General features: G+C 44.8%; 1 protein-coding gene across 1 annotated transcript in view; it reads right to left on the bottom strand.

Annotated features, from left to right (window-relative positions):
- Positions 1 to 26,807, bottom strand: part of LOC139275552 (target of Nesh-SH3-like) — a 198,151-nt gene that overhangs the window by 71,002 nt on the left and 100,342 nt on the right. Inside the window, exon 4 of the mRNA XM_070892720.1 lies at positions 9,329 to 9,505. Within this exon, the coding sequence (XP_070748821.1) occupies positions 9,329 to 9,505 (177 nt within the window). The remainder of the gene's footprint in view (positions 1 to 9,328; positions 9,506 to 26,807) is intronic.

Below are 26,807 nucleotides of genomic sequence, written 5' to 3'. Positions count from 1 at the left end.
ACTTCAAATGACAATATCAACCTGCTAAATTAGGATTAACTGAAAATGTGTGATCCTTACAAACCAATAATCAGGCACTTCACCACTTTAGTTTAATTCTTGGCTCACTGGTAGTTGTAAAACAAAATGCAGTGAAGAGCACTTTGAACATCTGGTTTAGAAAAACATTGGCCCATAATTTGCTGTCAAAATAACGATGAGGCTAATAGCGCTCACCATCATTTAAGCGCAAATGCTTCGGTAACTTCAGTGGGGGGCAGATGTGGAAATCCGTACGTTGCTGTCTGAGATGCGAGCTTTGCGAAAACAGCATCTCACTGTTTGGCTCATCATTGAAGTGCATTGAACAATGTGAAATTGCTGTACTTGAATGGTAGATATGGACTAAAGTCGCAACAGAGCATTGAAGCTGGTCTGAAGTGATGCAAAGAGCCTGTTTTGGAGCCATTTAAGGTCTGCACAAATTTATTTAATTCTTTATTGGCTGTCAGAGATTCTTTTAACAATGTGCTAAGCAATGTTTTCTTTAAGCCGCGCGGCCGCGCAATTCTTGGCACCTCCCACGCAGTCGGCTTGCCGGCTATTCAATACAAAAAAAGGTGCGTGCGTGGTATTTTGAATGGGCCATGTAGACTCTTAGGCCCCAAGTTTCCACACGCGGCGAAAAAGGCGCCCCTCAGAGCTGGGCGCCTGTTTTTCGCGCCGAAAACGGCGCCTGAAAAAAAACGCGGTATTCTCAAGCTCCTTGGAGCTCGATGTCTGCTTGGCGTGGCGCACAGGGGGCGGAGCCTACCACTCGCGACGATTTTGTAAGCAGGAGGGGGCGGGTACAATTTAAATGAGGCTTCTTGGTGCCGGCAACCCTGCGTGTGCGCGTTGGAGCGTTCGCGCACACGCAGTCTGAAGTAAACATTGGCACTCGGCCATTTTTATAAGTGCTGCAGAAAAAGTGAAGATTTGTTTCTTGGACCCCTGCAAAGGCTTGCATTTTAATTTTCTTGATATTTCTGTGTGTGAGGGAGTGCTTTTAGCAGCACTGCTGAATAATTCACCTGCTGAAATCAGTGAGTTCAGCTTTTCACTGCTAAACTTGCAGAACCGGTGCCTGCAAATTAAGGACTGTGTGTTTGGAGAAATAAAAGTGCCAATTCAACTTTGCAATGGATCAACTTCCACCAAGAACAAAGAATTTCTTGCATGAGGAAGCAAACCATTGCATAATATGTGGTGCACCCATTCTGCAAATTTAAATATAAAGATGTCGATGTGGCTGCCTCTCCCTGTCCAAATGGCCTCAGTCAGTCCCCCTCACAGCTCGAAGGCTGCTGCTGCTCCCGACCAGCCACTGACGCCGCTGCAATCCCATGGCCGAATGGCCTCAAGTCCGTCCAGGTGCTGCATCTTTGCGGGGAATGAAGGCCTGCCTCAAGCACCAAGGCTGCTTGCTGCCTGCCATCGAGACCGACGCCACACCGCTGCCTGAAAGGCCTGCCTGAAGCACTTTCACACAGGTAGGAACATGGTTTATTTAATCTTTTCTTTGCTTATAAATTTTTATTCAGGTTGGATTTATTTGTATAATATTTGTATAAGTATAACTAAGGATTGATTGTAGAATTTAATGACTTCCCTTCCCCCCCCCCCAACCCCACCTCGTTCCCGACACCTAATTTGTAACCTGCGCCTGGTTTTTTCAAGCGTACAAAAATCTTCACTTGCTCCATTCTAAGTTAGTTTGGAGTACGTTTTCACTGTGGAAACTTTCAAAGCAGGCGTCAGTGGCCGGACACGCCCCCTTTTGAAAAAAAATTCAGGTCCAAAGTGAAACTATTCTACCTGACTAGAATTGCAGAAAACTAAATGTGGAGAATTCCGATTTCTAAGATACTCCATTCTACACCAGTTGCTCCTAAAAATCAGGAGCAAATCATGTGGAAACTTGGGGCCCTTAAGAGCAGTGCACCCCCAAACAATAAGAGGGAACATTGGTGCTAAGTGTTAATTAGTGCCAATGAACCTGAAAATTAACTATTACAAGTGTGAAGTCTCATTCCTTCAGGTTTTAATTGTTGTTGGATATTTTCAAAATGCTAAATTTAAAATGTAAACTTTTTAAAAAACTTTTCCTTTCCGTCTCTCTTATTCTAAACTTTCTTTCTTGCTCTTTAATTCTCCTTAAAACCTACCTCTTTAACCAAGCTTTTGGTCATCTGCCTTACTTTCTTCTTTTGTGGCTCAATGTCAAATTTATCTGTTTTGTCTTATAACACAGCTGTGAAGTGCCTTGGAACGTTTTACTACGTTACAGGCGCTATATAAATAAAAGTTCTTATTATGTTCTTATTATTATTTCTGTACCAATTTGACAATGAATTCACCCACTCAACAATTTAAACTTCTTTCTCAATCCTTGAGCTTTTAATTTCACAATCCTACAATCTGATTGGTTAAGGAGATACACAGTTGCTTGCTCTGTTCACTCAAGTTCCAGATGTCCGGTTTCCCTTGCTGTGATGTTATCAGCTCGCACTTCCAGCAACTTGTGGCACAAAATATCATCGAGATTAGACGGGCAAGGGCGCCATTTGTTGCCCTGCTACAGCAAAATATAAGCCCTCCTTCATTTCCTCAAACTTACTCTTTTCTCTTATTGCATCTATAACACGTGAAGCATGTTATAACATTATCCTGCTTGTAAAAGATTTTCCCAGGAAAGAGTATTTTCATAACAAGACCTCACGGTAGGATGAGCTATCCTATGGTAAATTCTGTATAATTAGCATTTGTTTCATGTCAGTGTTCTTGTGAATATAATTTTTTTTAAATAATTTACAGGATGTGGGCATCGTTGGCAAGGCATTTATGGCCCATGAATTGCACTCATCCAGGCAAGTGGAGAGTATTCCATCACACTCCTGCCTTATGCCTTGTAGATGGTGGAAAGGCTTTGGGGAGTCAGAAGGGTAGTAACTCGCCACAAAATACGCAACCTCTGACCTGCTCTTGTTGCCATATTATTTATGTGGCTATGTTTCTGGTTAATGGTAATCAACAGAATGTTGATGGTGGGGGATTTGACGAAGGTAATGCCATTAAATGTCAAGAGGAGGTGGTTAGGCTCTCTCTTGTTGGCACCTAACTTTTAGGTATGCCTGGTGCTGCTCCTGGCATGATGCTAATGGTAGAGTGAAGGACTGATGGACTGCATCCCAGAGTACTTAAGGAGGTGGCCTTGGAAATAGCAGATGCATTGACAGTCATTTTCCAACATTCCATTGACTCTGGATCAGTTCCTATGGAGTGGAGGGTAACCAATGTAACCCCACTTTTTAAAAAAGGAGGGAGATAGATAACACGGAATTATAGACCGGTCAGCCTGACATCGGTAGTGGGTAAAATGATGGAATCAATTATTAAGGATGTCATAGCAGCGCATTTGGAAAGAGGTGACATGATAGGTCCAAGTCAGCATGGACTTATGAAAGGGAAATCATGCTTGACAAATCTTCTGGAATTTTTTGAGGATGTTTCCAGTGGAGTGGACAAGGGAGAACCAGTTGATGTGGTATATTTGGACTTTCAGAAGGCTTTTGAAAAGGTCCCACACAAGAGATTAATGTGCAAAGTTAAAGCACATGGGATTGGGGATAGTGTGCTGACATGGATTGAGAACTAGTTGTCAGACAGGAAGCAAAGAGTCGGAGTAAATGGGTACTTTTCAGAATGGCAGGCAGTGACTAGTGGGGTACCGCAAGGTTCTGTGCTGGGGCCCCAGCTGTTTACATTGTACATTAATGATTTAGACGAGGGGATTAAATGTAGTATCTCCAAATTTGCTGATGACACTAAGTTGGGTGGCAGTGTGAGCTGCGAGGAAGATGCTATGAGGCTGCAGAGTGACTTGGATAGGTTAGGTGAGTGGGCAAATGCATGGCAGATGAAGTATAATGTGGATAAATGTGAGGTTATCCACTTTGGTGGTAAAAACAGAGAGACAGACTATTATCTGAATGGTGACAGATTAGGAAAAGGGGAGGTGCAACGAGACCTGGGTGTCATGGTACATCAGTCATTGAAGGTTGGCATGCAGGTGCAGCAGGCGGTTGGGAAGGCAAATGGCATGTTGGCCTTCATAGCGAGGGGATTTGAGTACAGGGGCAGGGAGTTGTTACTACAGTTGTACAGGGCCTTGGTGAGGCCACACCTGGAGTATTGTGTACAGTTTTGGTCTCCTAACTTGAGGAAGGACATTCTTGCTATTGAGGGAGTGCAGCGAAGGTTCACCAGACTGATTCCCGGGATGGCGGGACTGACATATCAAGAAAGACTGGACCAACTGGGCTTGTATTCACTGGAGTTCAGAAGAATGAGAGGGGATCTCATAGAAACGTTTAAAATTCTGACGGGTTTAGACAGGTTAGATGCAAGAAGAATGTTCCCAATGTTGGGGAAGTCCAGAACCAGGGGTCACAGTCTAAGGATAAGGGGTAAGCCATTTAGGACCGAGATGAGGAGAAACTTCTTCACCCAGAGAGTGGTAAACCTGTGGAATTCTCTACCACAGAAAGTTGTTGAGGCCAATTCACTAAATATATTCAAAAAGGAGTCAGATGTAGTCCTTACTACTAGGGGGATCAAGGGGTATGGCGAGAAAGCAGGAATGGGGTACTGAAGTTGCATGTTCAGCCATGAACTCATTGAATGGCGGTGCAGGCTCGAAGGGCTGAATGGCCTACTCCTGCACCTATTTTCTATGTTTCTATGTTTCTATGCATATGCCGGACCATGAGGTTACAGATTGTGGTGGAGTACAATTATGCTGCTGCTGAAGGCCCACAGTGCCTCATGGATGTCCAGTTTTGAGCTGCTAGATCTGTTCTGATTCTATCCCATTTAGCACTGTGGCAGTGCCACACAACATGATTGAGGGTGTCCTCAGTGTGAAGACGGAACTTCATCTCCAAAAGGGCCATGCGCTGGTCACTGCTACCAATAATGTCCTGGACAGATGCATCTGCGACTGGTAGATTGGAGGACGAGGTCAAGTAGGTTTTCCCTCATGTTGGTTCTCTCACCACCTGCTGTAGGCCCAGTCTGGCAGCTATGTCCTTCAGGACTCGGCCAGTTTGGTCAGTAGTGGTGCTACTGAGCCACTCTTGATGACAGACTTTGAAGTTCCCCACGCAGAGTACATTCTATCCCCTTACTACCCTCAGTGCTTCTTCCAAGTGGTGTACTGGTGAGGTGTACTGATTCATCAGCTGAGGGAAGGCGGTAATCAGCAGGAGGTTACCTTGCCCATGTTTGACGATGCCGTGAGACTTCATGGGGTCCAGAGTCAATGTTGAGGACTCCCAGGTCCATGCACTCCCGACTATATACCACTGTGCCACTACCCCTGGTGGGTCTGTCCTGCCGGTGGGACAGGACATACCCAGGGATGGTGATGGAGGAGTCTGGGACTATGTCAGGCTGTTACTTGACTAGTCTGTGAGACAGCTCTCCTAATTTTGGCACAAGTTTCCAGATGCTTGTGAGGAAGACTTTGCAAGGTTGACTGAGCTGGGTGTGCATTTGTCGTGGTCCGAATCTGTTGCCGAGGTCGATGCCGGGTGGTCCGTCCGGTTTTATTCTTATTATAGCTTTCTGTAGCAGTAGGGGATTTCAACTGTCCTAATATTAACTGGGACAAAATTAGTGTGAAGTGTATAGAGGGTGCGGAATTCCTAAAATGCATTCAAGAGAACTTTTTTAGCCAGTATCTAGCAAGCCCATCACGGGAGGGGGCGGTTCTGGATTTAGTTTTAGGGAATGAAGCTGGACAGGTGGAAGGGGTATTAGTGGGAGAGCATTTAGGTGCTAGTGACCATAATTCAGTTAGATTTAAGGTAATTATGGAAAAGGACAAGGATGGACCAGGAATAAAAGTTCTAAATTGAAGAAAAGCCAATATTGCTAAGCTGAGAGGTAATTTAGCCACAGTGGACTGGAAACGGCTACTTGAAGGTAAATCAGTGTCAGAGCAGTGGGAGGCATTCAAGGAGGAGATCCGGAGGGTTCAGGCCAAATATGTGCCATTTAAGAAAAAGGGAGAGACTAACAAATCTAGAGCCTCCTGGATGTCGAGGGACATACAGGGTAGGAGAAAGAAAAATGTGGAAGCTTATGACAGATACCAAGGGCTAAATACTGCAGAATCTCTCGAGGAGTATAGAAAGTCCAGGGTGAAATTAAAAGGGATATTAGGAAAGCAAAGAGAGAGCATGAAAAATTCTTGGCAAGTAAAATCAAGAAAAACCCAAAGATGTTTTATCAATATATTAAGAGCAAGAGGATAACTAAAGAAAGGGTAGGGCCTATTAGAGACCATGAGGGTAATCTGTGTGTGGATAGGGAAGATGTAGGTATGGTTCTTAATGAATACTTTGCATCTGTTTTCACAAAAGAGAGGGATGATGCAGATACTACTATCAAGGAGGAGGAGTGTTAAATATCAGATGAAATAAACAGAGTGAGAGAGAGGTATTAAGGGGTTTAGCAGTTTTTAAAGTGGATGTCCCCAGGCCCGGATGAAATGTATCCCAGGCTGCTAAGCGAAGCAAAAGCGGAAATAGCAGAGGCTTGACCATCATTTTCCAATCTTCTCTGGCTTCAGGTGTGGTGCCAGAGGACTGGAGAACTGCTAATGTGGCACCTATGTTTAAGAAGGGAGAAAGGAATAGACAAGTAATTACAGACCAGTCAGTCTAACCTCAGTAGTGGGACAATTATTGGAAAAAGTTCTGAAGGACAGGATAAATCTACATTTAGAAAGACACGGATTAATCAGGGATAGTCATCTTGGATTTGTTAAAGGAAGATCGTGTCTGACTAACTTGATTGAATTTTTCAAGGAGGTAACCAGGAGGGTCGATGAGGTATAATGTAGTGTATATGGATTTTAGCAAAGCTTTTGATAAGGTCCCACATAGCAGACTGGTCACGAAAGTAAAAGCCCATGGGATTCAAGGCAAAGTGGCAAGTTGGATCTAAAATTGACTCAGAAGCAGGAAGCAAAGGATAACGGTTGATGTGTGTTTTGTGACTGGAAGGCTGTTTCCAGTGGGGTTCCGCAGGGCTCAGTACTAGGTTCCTTGCTTTTTGTGGTTTCCATCAATGATCTAGACTTGAATATTGGGGGTATGATTAAGAAGTTTGCAGATGATACAAAGATAGGCTGTGTGGTTGATAATGAAGAAGAAAGCTGCGGACTGCAGGAAGATATCAATCAACTGGTCAGGTGGGCAGAACAGTGGCAAATGGAATTTAATCTGGAGAAGTGTGAGGTAATGCATTTGGGGAGGGCTAACAAGGAAAGGGAATACACATTAAATGGTAGGTCACTGAGAAGTGTAGAGGAACAAAGGGACCTGGGAGTGCATGTCCACAGATCCCTGAAGGTAGCAGGCCAGGTAGATAAGGTGGTTAAGAAGACATAGAAACATAGAAACATAGAAAATAGGTGCAGGAATAGGCCATTCAGCCCTTCGAGCCTGCACCGCCATTCAATAAGATCATGGCTAATCATTCACCTCAGTACCCCTTTCCTGCTTTCTCTCCATACCCCTTGATCCCTTTAGCTATAAGGGCCATATCTAACTCCCTCTTGAATATATCCAATGAATTGGCATCAATAACTCTCTGCGGCAGGGAATTCCACAGGTTAACAACTCTCTGAGTGAAGAAGTTTCTCCTCATCTCAGTCCTAAGTGGCCTACCCCTTATCCTAAGACAGTGTCCCCTGGTTCTGGACTTCCCCAACATCGGGAACATGCTTCCCGCATCTAACCTGTCCAGTCCTGTCAGAATCTTATACATTTCTATGAGATCCCCTCTCATCCTTCTAAACTCCAGTGTATAAAGGCCCAGTTGATCCAGTCTCTCCTCATATGTCAGTCCAGCCATCCCTGGAATCAGTCTGGTGAACCTTCGCTGCACTCCCTCAATAGCAAGAACGTCCTTCCTCAGATTAGGAGACCAAAACTGAACACAATATTCCAGGTGAGGCCTCACCAAGGCCCTGTACAATTGCAGTAAGTCCTCCATGCTCCTATACTCAAATCCCCTAGCTATGAAGGCCAACATGCCATTTGCCTTCTTCACCGCCTGCTGTACCTGCATGCCATCTTTCAATGACTGATGAACCATGACACCCAGGTCTCGATGCACCTCCCCTTTTCCTAATCTGCCGCCATTCAGGCATACAGAATGCTTGCCTTTATTAGATAAGGCATAGAATATAAGAGCAGGAGGGTTATGCTTGAACTGTATAAAACACTGGTTAGGCCACAGCTGGAGTACTGCGTGTAGTTCTGGTCACCGTATTACAGGAAGGATGTGATTGCACTGGAGAGTGTACAGAGGAGATTTACAAGGATGTTGCCAGGAGGGGAGAATCTTAGCTATGAGGACAGATTGGATAGGCTGGGTTTGTTTCCCTTGGAACAGATGAGGCTGAGGGGAGACCTCAATGAGATGTATAAAATTATGAGTGGCCTAGATATAGTGGATAGAACGCATCTATTTCCCTTAGCAGAGGGGTCAACAAGCACGGGGCATAAATTTCAAGTAATTGGTGGAAGGTTTAGAGGGGATTTGAGGGGAAATTTCTTCACGCAGAGGGTTCTGGGGGTCTGGAACTCACTGCCTGAAAGAGTGATAGAGGCAGAAACCCTCACCACATTTAAAAAGTATTTGGATGTGCACTTGAAGTGCCGTGATCTGCAGGGTTATGGACCTCGAGCTAGAAAGTTAGATTAGGTTGGAGAGCCTCTTGTTGGCCGGCATGGACATGATGAGCCGAAATGGCTTCCTTCCATGCTATAAACTTCTGTAATTCTATGATACAACTGAGTGGCTTGATGAGCTATTTCACATTCATGAAAAACACAGCAATTAGAGGAAAATCTGGCATTAAAAATAAAATCAGCAAGAGGAATTTCCTCAGCAGAGAATAATTTGATTATCAAAATAGGTAAAGAATCTGAACCAAAGTTCAAAAGTCAACATTGTTAAACAACGCCTTTCATGCAGATTTGTGTTTTACACATCTAAAATACAAAGGAAACAGAAACCATTTTTCACTTTATTTATGAGTTTCCCACCAAGTAACTCTATCCTCATCAATCAAATGACAAATCCAGAATTATGCCAAAAGAAAGGGAAATGGGTGGATATAAAGGGAGAGGTGATGAGCACACATTTCTTTTGTAAAATGTCATTATACTGCTGCACGTATGGTTTTAATTTTCTATGGTTTAAGTAGAAACATATGGCTGAGAGCTCTTACCAACATCAACTTCGAATGGGTCCCCATTGTCAGGCAGTGAGATGTTCTGCTTGGTGTATCGGCCACCGTACCCAAGAACGTAGCCTTGAAGCTTGATGGCAGGGCTGGAGCTAAGGTACTGCAATACAATACTGTCATCTTTAGCAGTGATCCGCACTCTTAAACTTTGTCTTTTAACTGGGGATAAATCACAAAGAAACAAAATAAGAAAATGTTTGAAACTGAAAAATACATAATGAACTCAGTCGGGAAAACAGAGAGATGAATGTAGGCAAGAGCACCCACACTACTTAAGGAATAAATAAAGCATCTAGAGGTTAATGCACATATCTACTGATCCAGGGGAAATATTTAAGCAGATGTTGCCTGAAACAATCGACATAGATAACGTAGTACTCCAGTCTCTGAAGACTGCAGTAGCCTTTCAATAAGCTCTGGTTAAGTTATTAAAAAGTCCAGGACACTTTAAACCTAGTGGACAATGTGCTGGAATCATACTTCATATGCTGGCAAACTCAAGCAGAGTGAGACTGCCTTCTCCTGGGACCTTGCACTGCTCCCCTCTGGAGTTACGGTGAGATCGAAGTCTAGAATTTATACTACAAGCTTTGTATTACTGTGTAACTTGTCGGGGCCAGAGCTCCCGTTTATCTGTCTGTTGTCCTCCAGTACCTTACCATTGAGACCTTGGAGCTGGCAAGCAATACGGCCCAGGAAAACACAGGGGTTAAATGCGGGAGCTCTCTGTACAGGGTTAGTACCCTGCGCAGAAATGACAAAGCCCGAGGAGCCCAGGTTATTGAGCCTCAGACCTCATTAGACTGAAGGTGGTGCAATAGGAGGTTGCACAGGTAAGTGGTCGGGTCGGATCATGGGGGCATCGGGGTTTGCGGAGGGAGACATTGGGGGCAATCTAAAGTTGCAGCAGGGACCTGAAGCAGGTGTCAGGCCCCTTGTTTGCATATGCAAATAGCCTAACACATGCTTCAGGCGTGGGTAAAGGATGCCTCTAGTTTCTTCTTGGCCAATATGTTGCAATTCCGATCAGGAGTGGGGCCTTAGAAGGCCGCGAAGATAAACGGGCCAATTTAACCCCCAAGCAGTCCACGATCATCCCCCGCCATCTGGAGTTCACCATCCACACTGACGAAGAGCTGAACAGGTTATTGGGAGGGATCACTATAGCTCATGGTGGAGTCCTTCCCAACATTCAGGTGTACTGATATCAAAGAAAACCAGGCACCTGAGCAGGATTTATGCCTAAAGACAAAACTCACCCTAGTGAAAAATACCAGTGTTGGAGAATGGTCACTTTTTCCATTATGTCACCCAATGCCAATGTCAAGCACTTCAAAGTCAGGTATAGTATGGCTCAATCTGAGGAGAGAACACACTGTTGTACCTCTCACACTAGCTGTCCTTAAGAAAATAAATATGGAACAAGAAAAGATCATATTTTCCTTGCACTGACCATGTATAGTTTGCCCTATCACTAACTCTACTGAACTGTTTTAATCACGAGGGAAGGTGCAGTAAAGATTTTCCTTTATTCCCAAGATAACTGAGCAAAACTCTAGCATGAGATCTAATCTTCAAACCTAAATTATTCACCTTTTATAGGTTACTTTCCATGACATGTGTGTACCATCTGCAATATGCACTGCAGCAGCTCGCCAAGGCTTCTTCGGCAGCATCTCCCAAACCCGCTACCTCTACCACCTAGAAGGACAAGGGCAGTAGGCACATGGGAATATAATATCTCCAAGTTCCCCTCCAAGTCACACACCATCCTGACTTGGAAATATTTTGCCGTTCCTTCATCATCGCTGGGTCAAAATCCTGGAACTCTTTCCCGAACAGCACTGTGGGAGTACCTTCATCACACGGACAGCAGCGGTTCAAGAAGGCGGCTCACCATCACCTCTCAAGGGCAATTAGGGAGGGGCAATAAATGCTGGCCTTGCTAGCGATGTCCACATCCCATGAACAAATAAAAAAAACCATGGCATTATTATTCAAGATGCTCAGTTCAGTGTCGTTCTGATCTTGAGAAATTTATTAACTGTGCTTCCAAATTCCACCCATCTTTCATAGGAACATGAGTAAGTCCTTTAGTTCCTCAAGCCCATTCCACCATTCAATGAGATCATGGCTAATCTGTGACCTAACTCCATATACCCGTCTTTGCCCCATATCCCTTAATACCACCTTCATGGGGTCCATCATTGACTCTTCCCTTCCTATCCTGGTCTTTTTTCATTCCATATTTGAGAAAGGGCTCTTCACAGACTATGGATTATGCTTTTTCAAACTCTCTGTGAAGATTCCATTCTGATTCTCCATCTCCATCACATTTGTTTTGCTGACTCTACTTTCCACAGCAGAGCAACTGATTTTCCTCAACAGTGGTGAACAAAACCCTTGAATGTGCCCACCCCAATTCCGTGTCTCTTCCCACACCCTCTTCTTTCACAATAGGGTTCCACTTGTCCTCATCTTCCACCCCACTAGCCATTGCATTTGCCACATAATTTTCCACCATTTTATTGGCTACAACATATAAACATACAGAACCTGAAACACCTATGTAGTCTTTCTGGCCAGTACAAAAAAGTACTATCTGTCAATCACTCACTCATTAAAATACCTAAGCAATTCTCCCAAAATAAATTCCACCCTATCTATCTCCAAATCATTGCTGGACATTTCATTCCATATGATTCCACCAACCAGCACATCTTTCCCTCCATCTCCACTTTCCAGAGGGACCATTCATCCACCAGATTTTATCCACTCTTCCGCTATCTCCACTTCAAGCTGCTTTACCGTACAACCACAGTAGATGCAACACTTGTTCATTGACCTACTCCCACATCATTCACCAGCACTCCTTCCGTACAAGACTGCAATTTACATATAGGTCCTCCAATCTCGTATATTGCCTTTGCTGCTCATAGTACAATCTCCTCTACACTGTGGAGACCAAAACCAAGGAGTCAGCTTTGCTGAACACCTCCATTCTGGCCAGCAACCTGAGCACACTCTGGCTCTCTCTTTTAACTCCCCCTCCCATTGCCACTCGGACCACTCTGTCTTTTGCTCCTATCTGGCCCAGTGCGAGCTTTAGTAACCGTGTCTCATCTTTAGAGACCGCATGGATGAACTACAACAATTGTACATTCCTGTCTGGCGTAAAAATAAAAAAGGGAAGGTGGCTCAACCGTGGCTATCAAGGGAAATCAGTGATAGCATTAAAGCCAAGGAAGTGGCATACAAATTGGCCAGAAATAGCAGCGAACCCGGGGACTGGGAGAAATTTAGAACTCAGCAGAGGAGGACAAAGGGTTTGATTAGGGCAGGGAAAATGGAGTACGAGAAGAAGCTTGCAGGGAACATTAAGACGGATTGCAAAAGTTTCTATAGATATGTAAAGAGAAAAAGGTTAGTAAAGACAAACGTAGGTCCCCTGCAGTCAGAATCAGGGGAAGTCATAACGGGGAACAAAGAAATGGCGGACCAATTGAACAAGTACTTTGGTTCGGTATTCACTGAGGAGGACACAAACAACCTTCCGGATATAAAAGGGGTCGGAGGGTCTAGTAAGGAGGAGGAACTGAGGAAAATCCTTATTAGTTGGGAAATTATATTGGGGAAACTGATGGGATTGAAGGCCGATAAATCCCCAGGGCCTGATGGACTGCATCCCACAGTACTTAAGGAGGTGGCCTTGGAAATAGTGGATGCATTGACAGTCATTTTCCAACATTCCATTGACTCTGGATCAGTTCCTATGGAGTGGAGGGTAGCCAATGTAACCCCACTTTTTAAAAAAGGAGGGAGAGAGAAAACAGGGAATTATAGACCGGTCAGCTTGACATCGGTAGTGGGTAAAATGATGGAATCAATTGTTAAGGATGTCATAGCAGTGCATTTGGAAAGAGGTAATATGATAGGTCCAAGTCAGCATGGATTTGTGAAAGGGAAATCATGCTTGACAAATCTTCTGGAATTTTTTGAGGATGTTTCCAGTAGAGTGGACAAGGGAGAACCAGTTGATGTGGTATATTTGGACTTTCAGAAGGCTTTCGACAAGAGATTAATGTGCATAGTTAAAGCACATGGGATTGGGGGTAGTGTGCTGACATGGATTGAGAACTGGTTGTCAGACAGGAAGCAAAGAGTAGGAGTAAATGGGGACTTTTCAGAATGGCAGGCAGTGACTAGTGGGGTACCGCAAGGTTCTGTGCTGGGGCCCCAGCTGTTTACACTGTATATTAATGATTTAGACGAGGGGATTAAATGTAGTATCTCCAAATTTGCGGATGACACTAAGTTGGGTGGCAGTGTGAGCTGCGAGGAGGATGCTATGAGGCTGCAGAGCGACTTGGATAGGTTAGGTGAGTGGGCAAATGCATGGCAGATGAAGTATAATGTGGATAAATGTGAGGTTATCCACTTTGGTGGTAAAAACAGAGAGACAGACTATTATCTGAATGGTGACAGATTAGGAAAAGGGGAGGTGCAAAGAGACCTGGGTGTCATGGTACATCAGTCATTGAAGGTTGGCATGCAGGTACAGCAGGCGGTTAAGAAAGCAAATGGCATGTTGGCCTTCATAGCGAGGGGATTTGAGTACAGGGGCAGGGAGGTGTTGCTACAATTGTACAGGGCCTTGGTGAGGCCACACCTGGAGTATTGTGTACAGTTTTGGTCTCCTAACCTGAGGAAGGACATTCTTGCTATTGAGGGAGTGCAGCGAAGGTTCACCAGACTGATTCCCGGGATGGCGGGACTGACCTATCAAGAAAGACTGGATCAACTGGGCTTGTATTCACTGGAGTTCAGAAGAATGAGAGGGGACCTCATAGAAACGTTTAAAATTCTGACGGGGTTAGACAGGTTAGATGCAGGAAGAATGTTCCCAATGTTGGGGAAGTCCAGAACCAGGGGACACAGTCTAAGGATAAGGGGGATGCCATTTAGGACCGAGATGAGGAGGAATTTCTTCACCCAGAGAGTGGTGAACCTGTGGAATTCTCTACCACAGAAAGTTGTTGAGGCCAATTCACTAAATATATTCAAAAAGGAGTTAGATGAAGTCCTTACTACTAGGGGGATCAAGGGGTATGGCGAGAAAGCAGGAAGGGGGTACTGAAGTTTCATGTTCAGCCATGAACTCATTGAATGGCGGAGCAGGCTAGAAGGACCGAATGGCCTACTCCTGCACCTATTTTCTATGTTTCTATGTTTCTTCTGGACATTCTGCAGCCCTCTGGTCCAAACACTGACTTTAGTACCTTCAGACCTTAGCTATATCACCAATTTCCTTTACAGCAGGACATTTTGGGGACGTGGAGTGGCTCTGTCATCCTCTGAGGGGCAGAGGTGGGGCAGGTTGATATTTCTGGTGTCGACCCTTCATCAGCACATGGTTCGAGTGGTGGTAGGGCAGTGCCCAGGTTAATAATCATTTTTTTTCTCTTTTCAGCACTGGCAGGTCTACTCCAATATTTGTCTATTTTCAGAGATAGACCATTACAGAGCACCTGCTTATGGAGTTTATTCCCTTTCTTTTTCCAATGTATTCATTATTTGCCTTTTGTTATGTGTGGGCTTGCTCCAGGTACATTTAATACCTCTCCATTGCTTCACTCAAATAATTTTTTATGTCATCCAACAGTTTTTTATTAAGCAGTATGCAGGTCATCCATTCGGCCCAACTGGCCAATGCTGCCGTTTATGCTCCACACAAACCTCCTCCCACCTTACTTCATCTCACCCTATCAACATATCCTTGTATTTCTTTCTCCCTCATGTACTTAGTTAGCTTCCCCTTAAATGCATCTATGCTTAATTCTGAAAAAATAAGATATACTTTTTTCCCCGGAATAAAGTAAAACTAAAACCTTTTAAGATTTTTTTCCATCTTATAGTCCCATCTTATTGTCAAATTGAGAATGTTATGGAAAGTAATTTTTTTCTCTCCTATAAACTCCAACCTTGCAGATGTCCCAGGGGTTTTACAGTGCTTCAGAAAATGATGAATGGTACTCACATAAAAATGTGTTAAGAAAACAAAGTAGCTAAAGAGTTATAACATTTTAAAACCTTGTTGTCTCTGGAATATTTATTTAATTCAACAACTGAAGTTTCCGTAAGGGACGTACTTTGCCATTGACATCAGTGCTAAGGTATGTGCAATCATCCTGTACAACCGATTTTGGTTTCCAAAGCCTTCCTAATTGATTCAAGTTATTCTCCACCACTAAAAAGAACGATTTAACAATACTGGTAAGAGTGAATATAAAATACATATTTTTCCTAATAAAGTACCAAACTAGAACTCATTGACATTCATTTGATTTTACTGTGACTTTTCTTGTATACCAACAATGGCAACAATTGTGGAGTCATGCATAGTCAATAGCTGTCAAACCAGCCAATGAAACATCTTCCCGATGTCAGCTGGCCCACTGTTGAAGTAACAGGGTAATCAATCTCAAACATCCCAGTAGCATAGAGCACTGGAATGTTTTCAAATCTACAATTTAAGGGTCGCATAGTTTTATAGAATCCTTGGCCCAATATGTCGAAGTAGTTACAGACTTCATAAAATCACAAATAAAGTGCTCAGTTTTATCATTATGATCACTTTTTGTTAAAGCAATGTGTTTATTATGAGCTTTAATGGTCTCTCTGATTGGCATCATTGACTTCACTAATGCTAGTAATAAGCACTTTAGTGCCAGTAATAGCCATTTAATGTCATGTGCAATTTCATAATGATCATATTAAAGGGGGATAGTCTTCTTGTAAATGGTTTAGTGAACCAGTTTTGTTCAGTGAAGAGCAGCTTGAAATGGTGAAACCACATACAAACAACACAATAATGTGTTTCAACATTATTTACATCATTGCAATTTAAAAATGAAAATAGTTGCCAAATAGTTTTTTTGTGACGATGGTACATACCCCTTCCAACACCAGCTGCATAGTTGACCTTTTGAAAGCTGAAGGACATTTTGGTTTTAAAAAGGAATGTGTTTCAAATCAGGATGGATATTATTTTGTTGAAAAATAAAGTAATTGAATATCATAGAATTCACATGAGAGCAAACTGTGAGGCACATGCACATTATTTCTTTTCTAGAACAATATTTTTTTGAATACGATGCAGGAATACCACCACGCTATCCCCACGAGCTCTGGTGCTAACAGGATACGGGCAGCAGAATTATAAATGAGTTCAAGTGTATGGAGAGTGGAAGATGGGAGACCGACCAGGAGAGCATATATAGTCGAGTCTAGAGGTAAAAAAAAGCAAGGATGAGAGTTTCAGAAACAGATGAGCTGAGGTACGAGCCGAGACGGGCATTGTTACAGAGCAGGCGGTCTCTGTGATGGAGAGAATGCAGAACTGGAAGCTCAGTTCAGGGGCAAATAAGAGGGCAAGGTTTTGAACAGTCTGGTTCAGCCTGAGATCGTGGCTGGGCAATGGGATGGAATCGGTGGCATGGGTACGGAGTTTGTGGCAGCGGTCGAAGACGATGGCTGTTTATTTGGAGGGAATTGCAGCTCATCCAGAACTGGATGTTAGACAAGCAGGCTGACAACCCTTTCCAGTTTGAGCCACTACCACAGATGAAGTTGTATCTTAGACTTAAGTTCCACTGCAGGTTGAGCGTCCGAAATCCAGAATTCTGAAATTCGGAATGTTCTGGAATCCGGACACTGGGCCGATCCATGGCGAGGTCCTCCGGAATCTGAAAAATGTTCCAGAATGCGGACATTTTTCTAAACCGAATTAACCGCTGAAAAATAACTACAAAATAAAAACTTTAACTTACCTTTTTTGCAGGTCTTCAACGCAGGTTTTTCCTCTGACCCGAAACCCCCGACCCCTGACCAGCAGCCGACGCTGCCGAACCCGGAACCATCAACCCCCCCAGCCCCCCTGCCCGCTGGACCTCCAGCTCCTTACCTCGGCCCCCCCCACTCCTTACATCGGCCCCCCGCTCCTTACCTCGGCCTCCAGCTCCTTACATCGGCCTCCCCCCTTCTTACCTTGGCCTCCCGCTCCTTACATCGGCCCCCCGCTCCTTACCTCGGCCCCCCGCTCCTTTCCTCGGCCCCTCGCTCCTTACCTCGGCCCCCCGCTCCTTTCCTCGGCCCCTCGCTCCTTACCTCGGCCCCTCGCTCCTTACATCGGCCCCCCGCTCCTTACCTCGGCCCCTCGCTCCTTACCTCGGCCCCCCGCTCCTTTCCTCGGCCCCTCGCTCCTTACCTCGGCCCCTCGCTCCTTACATCGGCCCCCCGCTCCTTACCTCGGACCCCCGCTCCTTACCTTGGCCCCCCGTTCCTTACATCGGCCCCCCGCTCCTTACCTCGGCCCCTCGCTCCTTACATCGGCCCCCGCTCCTTACTTCAGCCCCCCGCTCCTTACCTCGGCCCCTCGCTCCTTACCTCGGCCCCCCGCTCCTTACTTCAGCCCCCCGCTCCTTACCTCAGCCCCCCGCTCCTTACCTCGGCCCCCCGCCCCTTACCTCGGCCTCCCCGCTCCTTACCTTAGCCCCCTGCTCCTTACCTCAGCTTCCCCGCTTCTTACCTCAGTGGCCCCCCCCACTCCCCTTACCTCAGCCCCTCACTCCCCTTACCTCAGCCCCTCACTCCCCTTACCTCAACCTCTCACTCCCCTTATCTCGGCCCGCCACTCTCCTTACCTCGGCCCCCCATTCCCCTTACCTCGGCCCCGCACTCCCCTTACATCAGCGGCCCCCTGCTCCTTACCTCGGCGCCCGCCCCCCCGCCCCACTCCCCTTACCTTGGTGCCGACCCAACCCCCCCAACTTGCTCCTTACCTCGGCGCCCACCCCCACCCCCCCCGCTGCCCCACATTCCTTACCTTGATGCCCCACTCCTTACCTCGGTGTCACCTCCCCCACCCCCTTCCCCCCTTAGCCTAGGCTTTTCTGGTTTCGGGATATCGGAAAGACATTCTGAAATCCGGAAATACCTGAAATCCGGCCTCGATCACAAAGTTTCCGGATTTTGGACGTTCCACCTGTACCTGTTAAACTTTTGCATCCACTGTAACTCTTACCCAAAGTTCAAATGGAGTGCTATTTAATGGGCAATATACTTTTTTATGATTACCTTGTGGTCTAATAAATTACTGACGTAACCTAGGTCAGGCTTGCTATGTGAAATGCTACCTTGTCTACTGTAGAGAAAGAGGCTACATTCATCTATATTTCTGTTTCTCACAGCAGACTTTGCATAAAGCAGAGAACATCAAAAACTCTGCATGCTGACAACCACCTCTTGGGTGTCACTACCATCTTCCGATAATGAATTCTAATTCTTTGTTTGATATTCCCAGATGAACTAATTGTATGTTGAACCTGTAAGTATCCATGGCAGACCCAAATTTGGACCATAGATAATCTAGTCCAAGGTGATTTGAGAGCCTCAAAGGTTGGAATATGGAAAATTTAATTTATTTGGAAAAGAGTAAGAGCGGACAACATTTTGTGAGTTAGAATACTGTCTTTTCACCTCAGAGATCTGTGTTTGGAATTCAGTCTAGACTGATGATGCAACAGAGCCAGATTCAGAGGGCAAAAGTAACGTTTGGATTGTCTCAACATGGCTTCTAACTGGCACAAATCTTCGGCACAAATCTGATTATCGTTTTTCGTTAGTTGTCATTAAAATGAGGATCTGATTCAAAGATGCCACAATAATGGCTGATGCGGAAAATGTAAATGTCACAATGGTGCAGCAGGAATGAGGTCCTGTGAGGCTGGTTTTGTGGTACATTTGTGAGGTACCATTTCCATGTATTGAATCCAAGGATCGCTTAAATGTTAATAGTGGGTTTTAAAAATGTTGCAGCACTGACATCCCTCCTCTTGGGCATAAAAGTCCTGCCTGCTTCCAAAACAAAACTATAAAAACACCAGTGACATTGCCAAATGATAATTCAGATTTGCTTTTACGTCTACAATAGCAATTTTGACCTGGGAGGCCATTTATTAAATAAATAACCATTAATAACCAACTTATCTCATTTCTTTTTTGCAAAACTTTAGATTTGAAACCTAGAAACCAAACTTTTATAAAATGCAGTGTAGAGTCTTACAAAACTACGCTTCTAGCTTCGAGAAGCTGTATAAAGAAATGCTGTGTATATGGACCGGCAAAAGGTATTTGATAACGTGCCACATATTAGGCTTGTCAGCAAAACTGAAGCCCATGGTATAAAAGGAGAAACAGCAGCATGGATACAAAATTCTTCGAAAGAGCCAGTGCAGACTCGATGGGCTGATAGGCCCCCTTCTGTGCTGTACTATTCTATGATTCTATGTCTTAAATGAATGTTCTGTTAAGAAATGAAAAATGCCATTAATTCCATCAGACATTCTGATATTATTATTGCTGCCTAGTTTCTATAAGTATAATAATTTCTAAAAGATCAAAACTGGTCAGTTGCTTCATAAGAACATAAGAATATAAGAACATAAGAATTAGGAACAGGAGTAGGCCATCTAGCCCCTCGAGCCTGCTCCGCCATTCAACAAGATCATGGCTGATCTGGCCGTGGACTCAGCTCCACTTACCCGCCCGCTCCCCATAACCCTTAATTCCCTTATTGGTTAAAAATCTATCTATCTGTGATTTGAATACATTCAATGAGCTAGCCTCAACTGCTTCCTTGAGCAGAGAATTCCACAGATTCACAACCCTCTGGGAGAAGAAATTCCTTCTCAACTCAGTTTTAAATTGGCTCCCCCGTATTTTGAGGCTATGCCCCCTAGTTCTAGTCTCCCCGACCAGTGGAAACAACCTCTCTGCCTCTATCTTGTCTATCCCTTTCATTATTTTAAATGTTTCTATAAGATCACCCATCATCCTTCTGAACTCCAACGAGTAAAGACCCAGTTTACTCAATCTGTCATCATAAGGTAACCCCCTCATCTCCGGAATCAGCCTAGTGAATCGTCTCTGTACCCCCTCCAAAGCTAGTATATCCTTCCTTAAGTAAGGTGACCAAAACTGCATGCAGTATTCCAGGTGCGGCCTCACCAATACCCTGTACAGTTGCAGTAGGACCTCCCTGCTTTTGTACTCCATCCCTCTCGCAATGAAGGCCAACATTCCATTCGCCTTCCTGATTACCTGCTGCACCTGCAAACTAACTTTTTGGGATTCATGCACAAGGAGCGGGTAGGTCCGAAGGCCTCCTCGTAGGACTGCTCCTGGGCACGGCCAAGGGTGCCATCAGCCGGTCCAGGCAGCGGGCGGTCGAGGGGGTCGTTCAACCTGACTGCCTGCCTCTCTTCCGCTCTTACATCCGGTCCAGGGTGTCCTTGGAGATGGAGCACGCGGTGTCCACCGGTACGCTCGCGGCCTTCCGCGAGAGGTGGGCACCGGAGGGACTGGAGTGCATCATCATGCCCGGCAACCAAATTTTAATTTGATTTTACGTTTTAAAGTTTAATTTGTTTTCATTGCCGGTGCTTTTAGTGTCCCCCTCTCCTTTTATAGGGGGCACTGGAAAAAAAGGAAAAATTTGATTTTAGTGCCCAAAAAAAAAAACACAAAAAAACCCCCAAAAAAAAACAAAAAAGGGCCTTGTAAATGTCTTGTGTGTGTCATCCAGGTCGGGTGGCACGGATACATGTTTTATGTTTTCGCAGGTAAACTCAAAAGAGTTTCATGCACAAGGACCCCCAGGTCCCTCTGCACCGTAGCATGTTGTAATTTCTCCCCATTCAAATAATATTCCCTTTTACTGTTTTTTTTTCCCGAAGGTGGATGACCTCACATTTTCCGACATTGTATTCCATCTGCCAAACCTTAGCCCATTCGCTTAACCTATCTAAATCTCTTTGCAGCCTCTCTGTGTCCTCTACACAACCCGCTTTCCCACTAATCTTTGTGTCATCTGCAAATTTTGTTACACTATACTCTGTCCCCTCTTCCAGGTCATCTATGTATATTGTAAACAGTTGTGGTCCCAGCACCGATCCCTGTGGCACACCACTAACCACCAATTTCCAACCCGAAAAGGACCTATTTATCCCGATTCTCTGCTTTCTGTTAGCCAGCCAATTCTCGATCCATGCTAATACATTTCCTCTGACTCCGCGTACTTTTATCTTCTGCAGTAACCTTTTGTGTGGCACCTTATCGAATGCCTTTTGGAAATCTAAATACACCACATCCATCGGTACACCTCTATTCACCATGCTCGTTATATCCTCAAAGAATTCCAGTAAATTAGTTAAACATGATTTCCCCTTCATGAATCCATGTTGCGTCTGCTTGATTGTACTATTCCTATCTAGATATCCCGCTATTTCTTCCTTAATGATAGCTTCAAGCATTTTCCCCACTACAGATGTTAAACTAACCGGCCTATAGTTACCTGCCTTTTGTCTGCCCCTCTTTTTTAAACAGAGGCGTTACATTAGCTGCTTTCCAATCCGCTGGTACCTCACCAGAGTCCAGAGAATTTTGATAGATTATAACGAATGCATCTGCTATAACTTCCGCCATCTCTTTTAGTACCCTGGGATACATTTCATCAGGACCAGGGGACTTGTCTACCTTGAGTCCCATTACCCTGTCCAACACTACCCTGCTAGTGATAGTGATTATCTCAAGGTCCTCCCTTCCCACATTCCCGTGACCAGCAATTTTTGGTATGGTTTTTGTGTCTTCCACTGTGAAGACCGAAGCAAAATAATTGTTTAAGGTCTGAGCCATTTCCACATTTCCCATTATTAAATCCCCTTTCTCATCTTCTAAGGGACCAACATTTACTTTAGATGATAGATTGAGTAGACTGGGTCTTTACTCGTTGGAGTTCAGAAGGATGAGGGGTGATCTTATAGAAAAATTTAAAATAATGAAAGGGATAGACAAGATAAAGGCAGAGAGGTTGTTTCCACTGGTCGGGGAGACTAGAACTAGGGGGCACAGCCTCAAAATAGGGGAGAGCCAATTTAAAACCGAGTTGAGAAGGAATTTCTTCTCCCAGAGGGTTGTGAATCTGTGGAATTCTCTGCCCAAGGAAGCAGTTGAGGTTAGCTCATTGAATGTATTCAAGTCACAGATAGATAGATTTTTAACCAATAAGGGAATTAAGGGTTACGGGGAGCGGGCGGGTAAGTGGAGCTGAGTCCACGGCCAGATCAGCCATGATCTTGTTGAATGGCGGAGCAAGTTCGAGGGGCTAGATGGCCTACTCCTGTTCCTAATTCTTATGTTCTTATGTTCTTATGTTCTTATGTTCTTATGTTCTTATGTTCTTATGTTCACTCTTTTCCATTTTATATATCGGTAAAAGCTTTTACTATCTGTTTTTATGTAATCTATCTTTCCTTTCTTTATTGCTTTCTTAGTCTTTGCTGTCATTTAAAATGTTCCCAATCTTCTCGTCTCCCAATAACCTTGGCCACCTTATACGCATTGGTTTTTAATTTGATACTCTCCTTTATTTCCTTGGTTATCCACGGCTGGTTATCCCTTCTCTTACCGCCCTTCTTTTTCACTGGAATATATTTTTGTTGCGCACTATGAAAGAGCTCCTTAAAAGTCCTCCACTGTTCCTCAATTGTGCCACTATTTAGTCTGCGTTTCCAGTCTACTTTAGCCAACTCTGCCCTCATCCCACTGTAGTCCCCTTTGTTTAAGCATAGTACACTCATTTGAGACACTACTTCCTCACCCTCAATCTGTATTACAAATTCAACCATACTGTGATCACTCATTCCGAGAGGATCTTTTACTAGGAGATCGTTTATTATTCCTGTCTCATTACACAGGACCAGATCTAAGATAGCTTGCTCCCTTGTAGGTTCTGTAACGTACTGTTCTAAGAAACAATCCCGTATGCATTCTATGAATTCCTCCTCAAGGCTACCCCGTGCGATTTGATTTGACCAATCGATATGTAGGTTAAAATCCCCCATGACTACTGCCGTTCCTTTTTCACATGCCTCCATTATTCCCTTGATTATTGCCCACCCCACCATGAAGTTATTATTTGGGGGCCTATAAACTATGTCCACCAGTGACTTTTTCCCCTTACTATCTCTAATCTCCACCCACAATGATTCAACATTTTGTTCATTAGAGCCAATATCGTCTGTCACAACTGCCCTGATATCATTGTTGTAGGCATTAGGCACCTGCTGAATATATCAAAACACTAGGCATTAGACACCTGCTGAATATATCTAAACTCATATAGGTTTAAAGTGGCCACATATAAAATGGCTGCCCAAGCATGATGGGTACTCAGTTCATCAAGTAATGAACTGGGACTGACCGAGCAATGACCCTGTGAGCCCCATTACCGGGAATGTCTTGGCTCACTCACTTGAGACAAGATAACTATAACAAACCATTATAGTACCTGATGTGGAATGTCCTTGATTAAGGACTTCACACAGCAGAACCCGAGGAACAGAGATAAGGGGGGGACCCACCTCACATAACGAGGTCATTAATCAGCCCGAGCTGACAAAAACCGAACATACAGCCCCTGAGGTATCAGGGGAATTCTATTGGGTTAAAGAAACCTATATGTAATCTATAATCGTTATGATTGGATTGTGTCCAGCCGAAATGGGCTGAGTAACTGTAAAGAACTATTGTAAAACATATAAATATCAATGAATTTCTTTGTTCGTTGGAGTAGAGTGCCTGGAGTTAATCAGAGGCTCTCTCCCCGCCAGCGAAAATAAAGGCCGCTTTGGCGTTGGAACCGACTCTGACTGTTGAGTGATTCTTCCGAGAAAACATTCACGCTAACATCATCCTTTATTAACAGAGCTAACCCACCTCCTTTCCCTTCTTATCTATCTTTCCAAATTGTCACATACCCCTGTATGTTTAATTCCCAGTCTTGGCCACCCTGCAACTATGTTTCTGTAATGGCCACCAAATCATGCCCATTTGCAATGATTTGTGCTGTCAACTCATTTACTTTATTTCGAATGCTGCGTGCGTTTAGGTAGAGTGTTTTAATACTAGTTTTTAAACCATGATTTTTAGTTTTGACCCCTCCTGCAGCCCCTTTATATTCATACATATTGTCCCTTCCTATCACCTTGTGGTTTACATTTACCCCAGTGCCACTCTGCTCTGTTGCCTCCTGCCTTTTGCATTCTTTCTTGGGGTCGTGTTCATCTGAGCTCTCACCCACTCTAACTCGCTCAGAGCCCTCTCCTGGGTTCCGAATACTCCTTGCATTGAGGCACCGAGCTTTCATGCTTGCCTTTTTATTACACTTTGACCCTTTAGAATTTTGCTGTACAGTGGCTCTTTTTGTTTTTTGCCTTGGGTTTGTCTGCCCTCCACTTTTACTCATCTCCTTTCTGTCTTTTGCTTCTGTCTCCATTTTGTTTCCCTCTGTCTCTCTGTATTTGTTCCCATCCCCCTGTCATATTAGTTTAACTCCTCCCCAACAGCACTAGCAAACACTCCCCCTAGGACATTGGTTCCGGTCCTGCCCAGGTGCAGACCGTCCGGTTTGTATTGGTCCCACCTCCCCCAGAACCGGTTCCAATGCCCCAGGAATTTGAATCTCTCCCTGCTGCACCACTGCTCAAGCCATGTATTCATCTGAGCTACCCTGCGATTCCTACTCTGATTAGCACATGGCACTGGTGGCAATCCTGAGATTACTACTTTTGAGGTCCTACTTTTTAATTTAGCTCCTAGCTCCTTAAATTCTTCTCGTAGGACCTCATCCCTTTTTTTTACCTATATCGTTGCTACCAACTTCAGTACCCCATTCCTGCTTTCTCTCCATACCCCTTGATCCCTTTCGCCGTAAGGGCCACATTTAACTCCCTTTTGAATATATCTAACGAACTGGCCTCAACAACTTTCTGTGGTAGAGAATGCCACAGGTTCACAATTCTCTGGGTGAAGACGTTTCTCCTCATCTCGGTCCTAAATGGCTTATCGCTTATCCTTAGACTGTGACCCCTGGTTCTGGACTTCCCCCACATCGGGAACATTCTTCCTGCATCTAACCTGTCCAATCCCGTCAGAATTTTATATGTTTCTATGAAATCCCCTCTCATTCTTCTAAATTCTAATTCTTCTGAATATAAGCCTAGTCGATCCAGTCTTTCTTCATACGTCAGTCCTGCCATCCCGGGAATCAGTCTGGTGAACCTTCGCTGCACTCTTTCAATAGCAAGAATGTCCTTCCTCAGATTAGCCACCAAAGTGGATAATCTCATTATTGTGTTCCTAACACAGATGAGACTGCACACAGGGAGGTTAAAGTAACAGTGACCTCAGTCTTTATTAAGACACTCCAGAGTGAGGAACACGCCTTAGGGGCCGGCTAATATACAGTGCTCCCAAGGGATGCTGGGATCCCTTGGGACTTCAGGGGATGCGCTCCCTGGTGGCGGAACATGGGAGTGCATGCTTTACAGATACACAACATCACTCCCTACCAAAGTCAAAGTGAAAACTATTTCCAAGGTGAGGCGGTCGGAGCCTTTCTTTCCCTGGTAGACCACCTCGGTACAAATGTCTGTTGTGGTGTGTTGGCTGTGCCCTCGCTGGGCTGGCATGTTGTTGGCCCTGCAGGACTGCTGGGTGAGCCTGGCCTTGCTGGGCTGTTGGGCATGATGGGTTCAATTTCCTGGTCCGGGGTGGTGTCGTTGATCCTTTGGGTGTGTGTTGTGGGCTCGAAAAAGGTGGTGTCTGCTGTGGGTTGTTCAGGGCAGTCTGAACCGCAGCCTCGTTTGGTCCAGGTACTTTCTGTAAATTTGTCTAGTATGACTACAAACACCCTATTCCCTTCTTTAGCTATCACCATGCCCGTGATTCACTTGGGACCATGTCCATAGTTTAGCACATACACAGGGTCATTCAGATCAATTTCCCGTGACACAGTGGCGCGACCATCGTTTACATTTTGTTGCTGCCGCCTGCTCTCTACCTGATCATGTAGGTTGGGGTGAACCAGCGAGAGTCTGGTTTTAAGTGTCCTTTTCATGAGTAGCTCAGCCTGGGGCACCCCTGTGAGAGAGTGGGGCCTCGTGCGGTAGCTGAGCAGTACTCGGGACAGGCGGGTTTGGAGTGAGCCTTCTGTGACTCGTTTAAGGCTCTGTTTGATGGTTTGTACTGCCCGTTCTGCCTGCCCATTGGAGGCTGGTTTAAACGGGGCCGAGGTGACATGTTTGATCCCACTGCTGGTCATGAATTCTTTAAATTCGGCACTGGTGAAACATGGCCCGTTGTCACTGACCAGTATGTCAGGCAAGCCGTGGGTGGCAAACATGGCCCTCAGGCTTTCAATGGTGGCGGTGGCGGTGCTTCCCGACATTATTTCACATTCAATCCATTTTGAAAAAGCATCCACCACCACCAGGAACATTTTACCGAGAAACGGGCCCGCATAGTCGACATGGATCCTCAACCATGGAGGGCCAGGACCACA

This window comes from Pristiophorus japonicus, chromosome 11 (genome assembly GCF_044704955.1).
Source record: "Pristiophorus japonicus isolate sPriJap1 chromosome 11, sPriJap1.hap1, whole genome shotgun sequence".
Classification (NCBI taxonomy): Eukaryota; Metazoa; Chordata; class Chondrichthyes; family Pristiophoridae; genus Pristiophorus; species Pristiophorus japonicus.
Note: the sequence above shows the minus strand (reverse complement) of the source record. Positions and strands in the feature narration are given on the sequence as shown.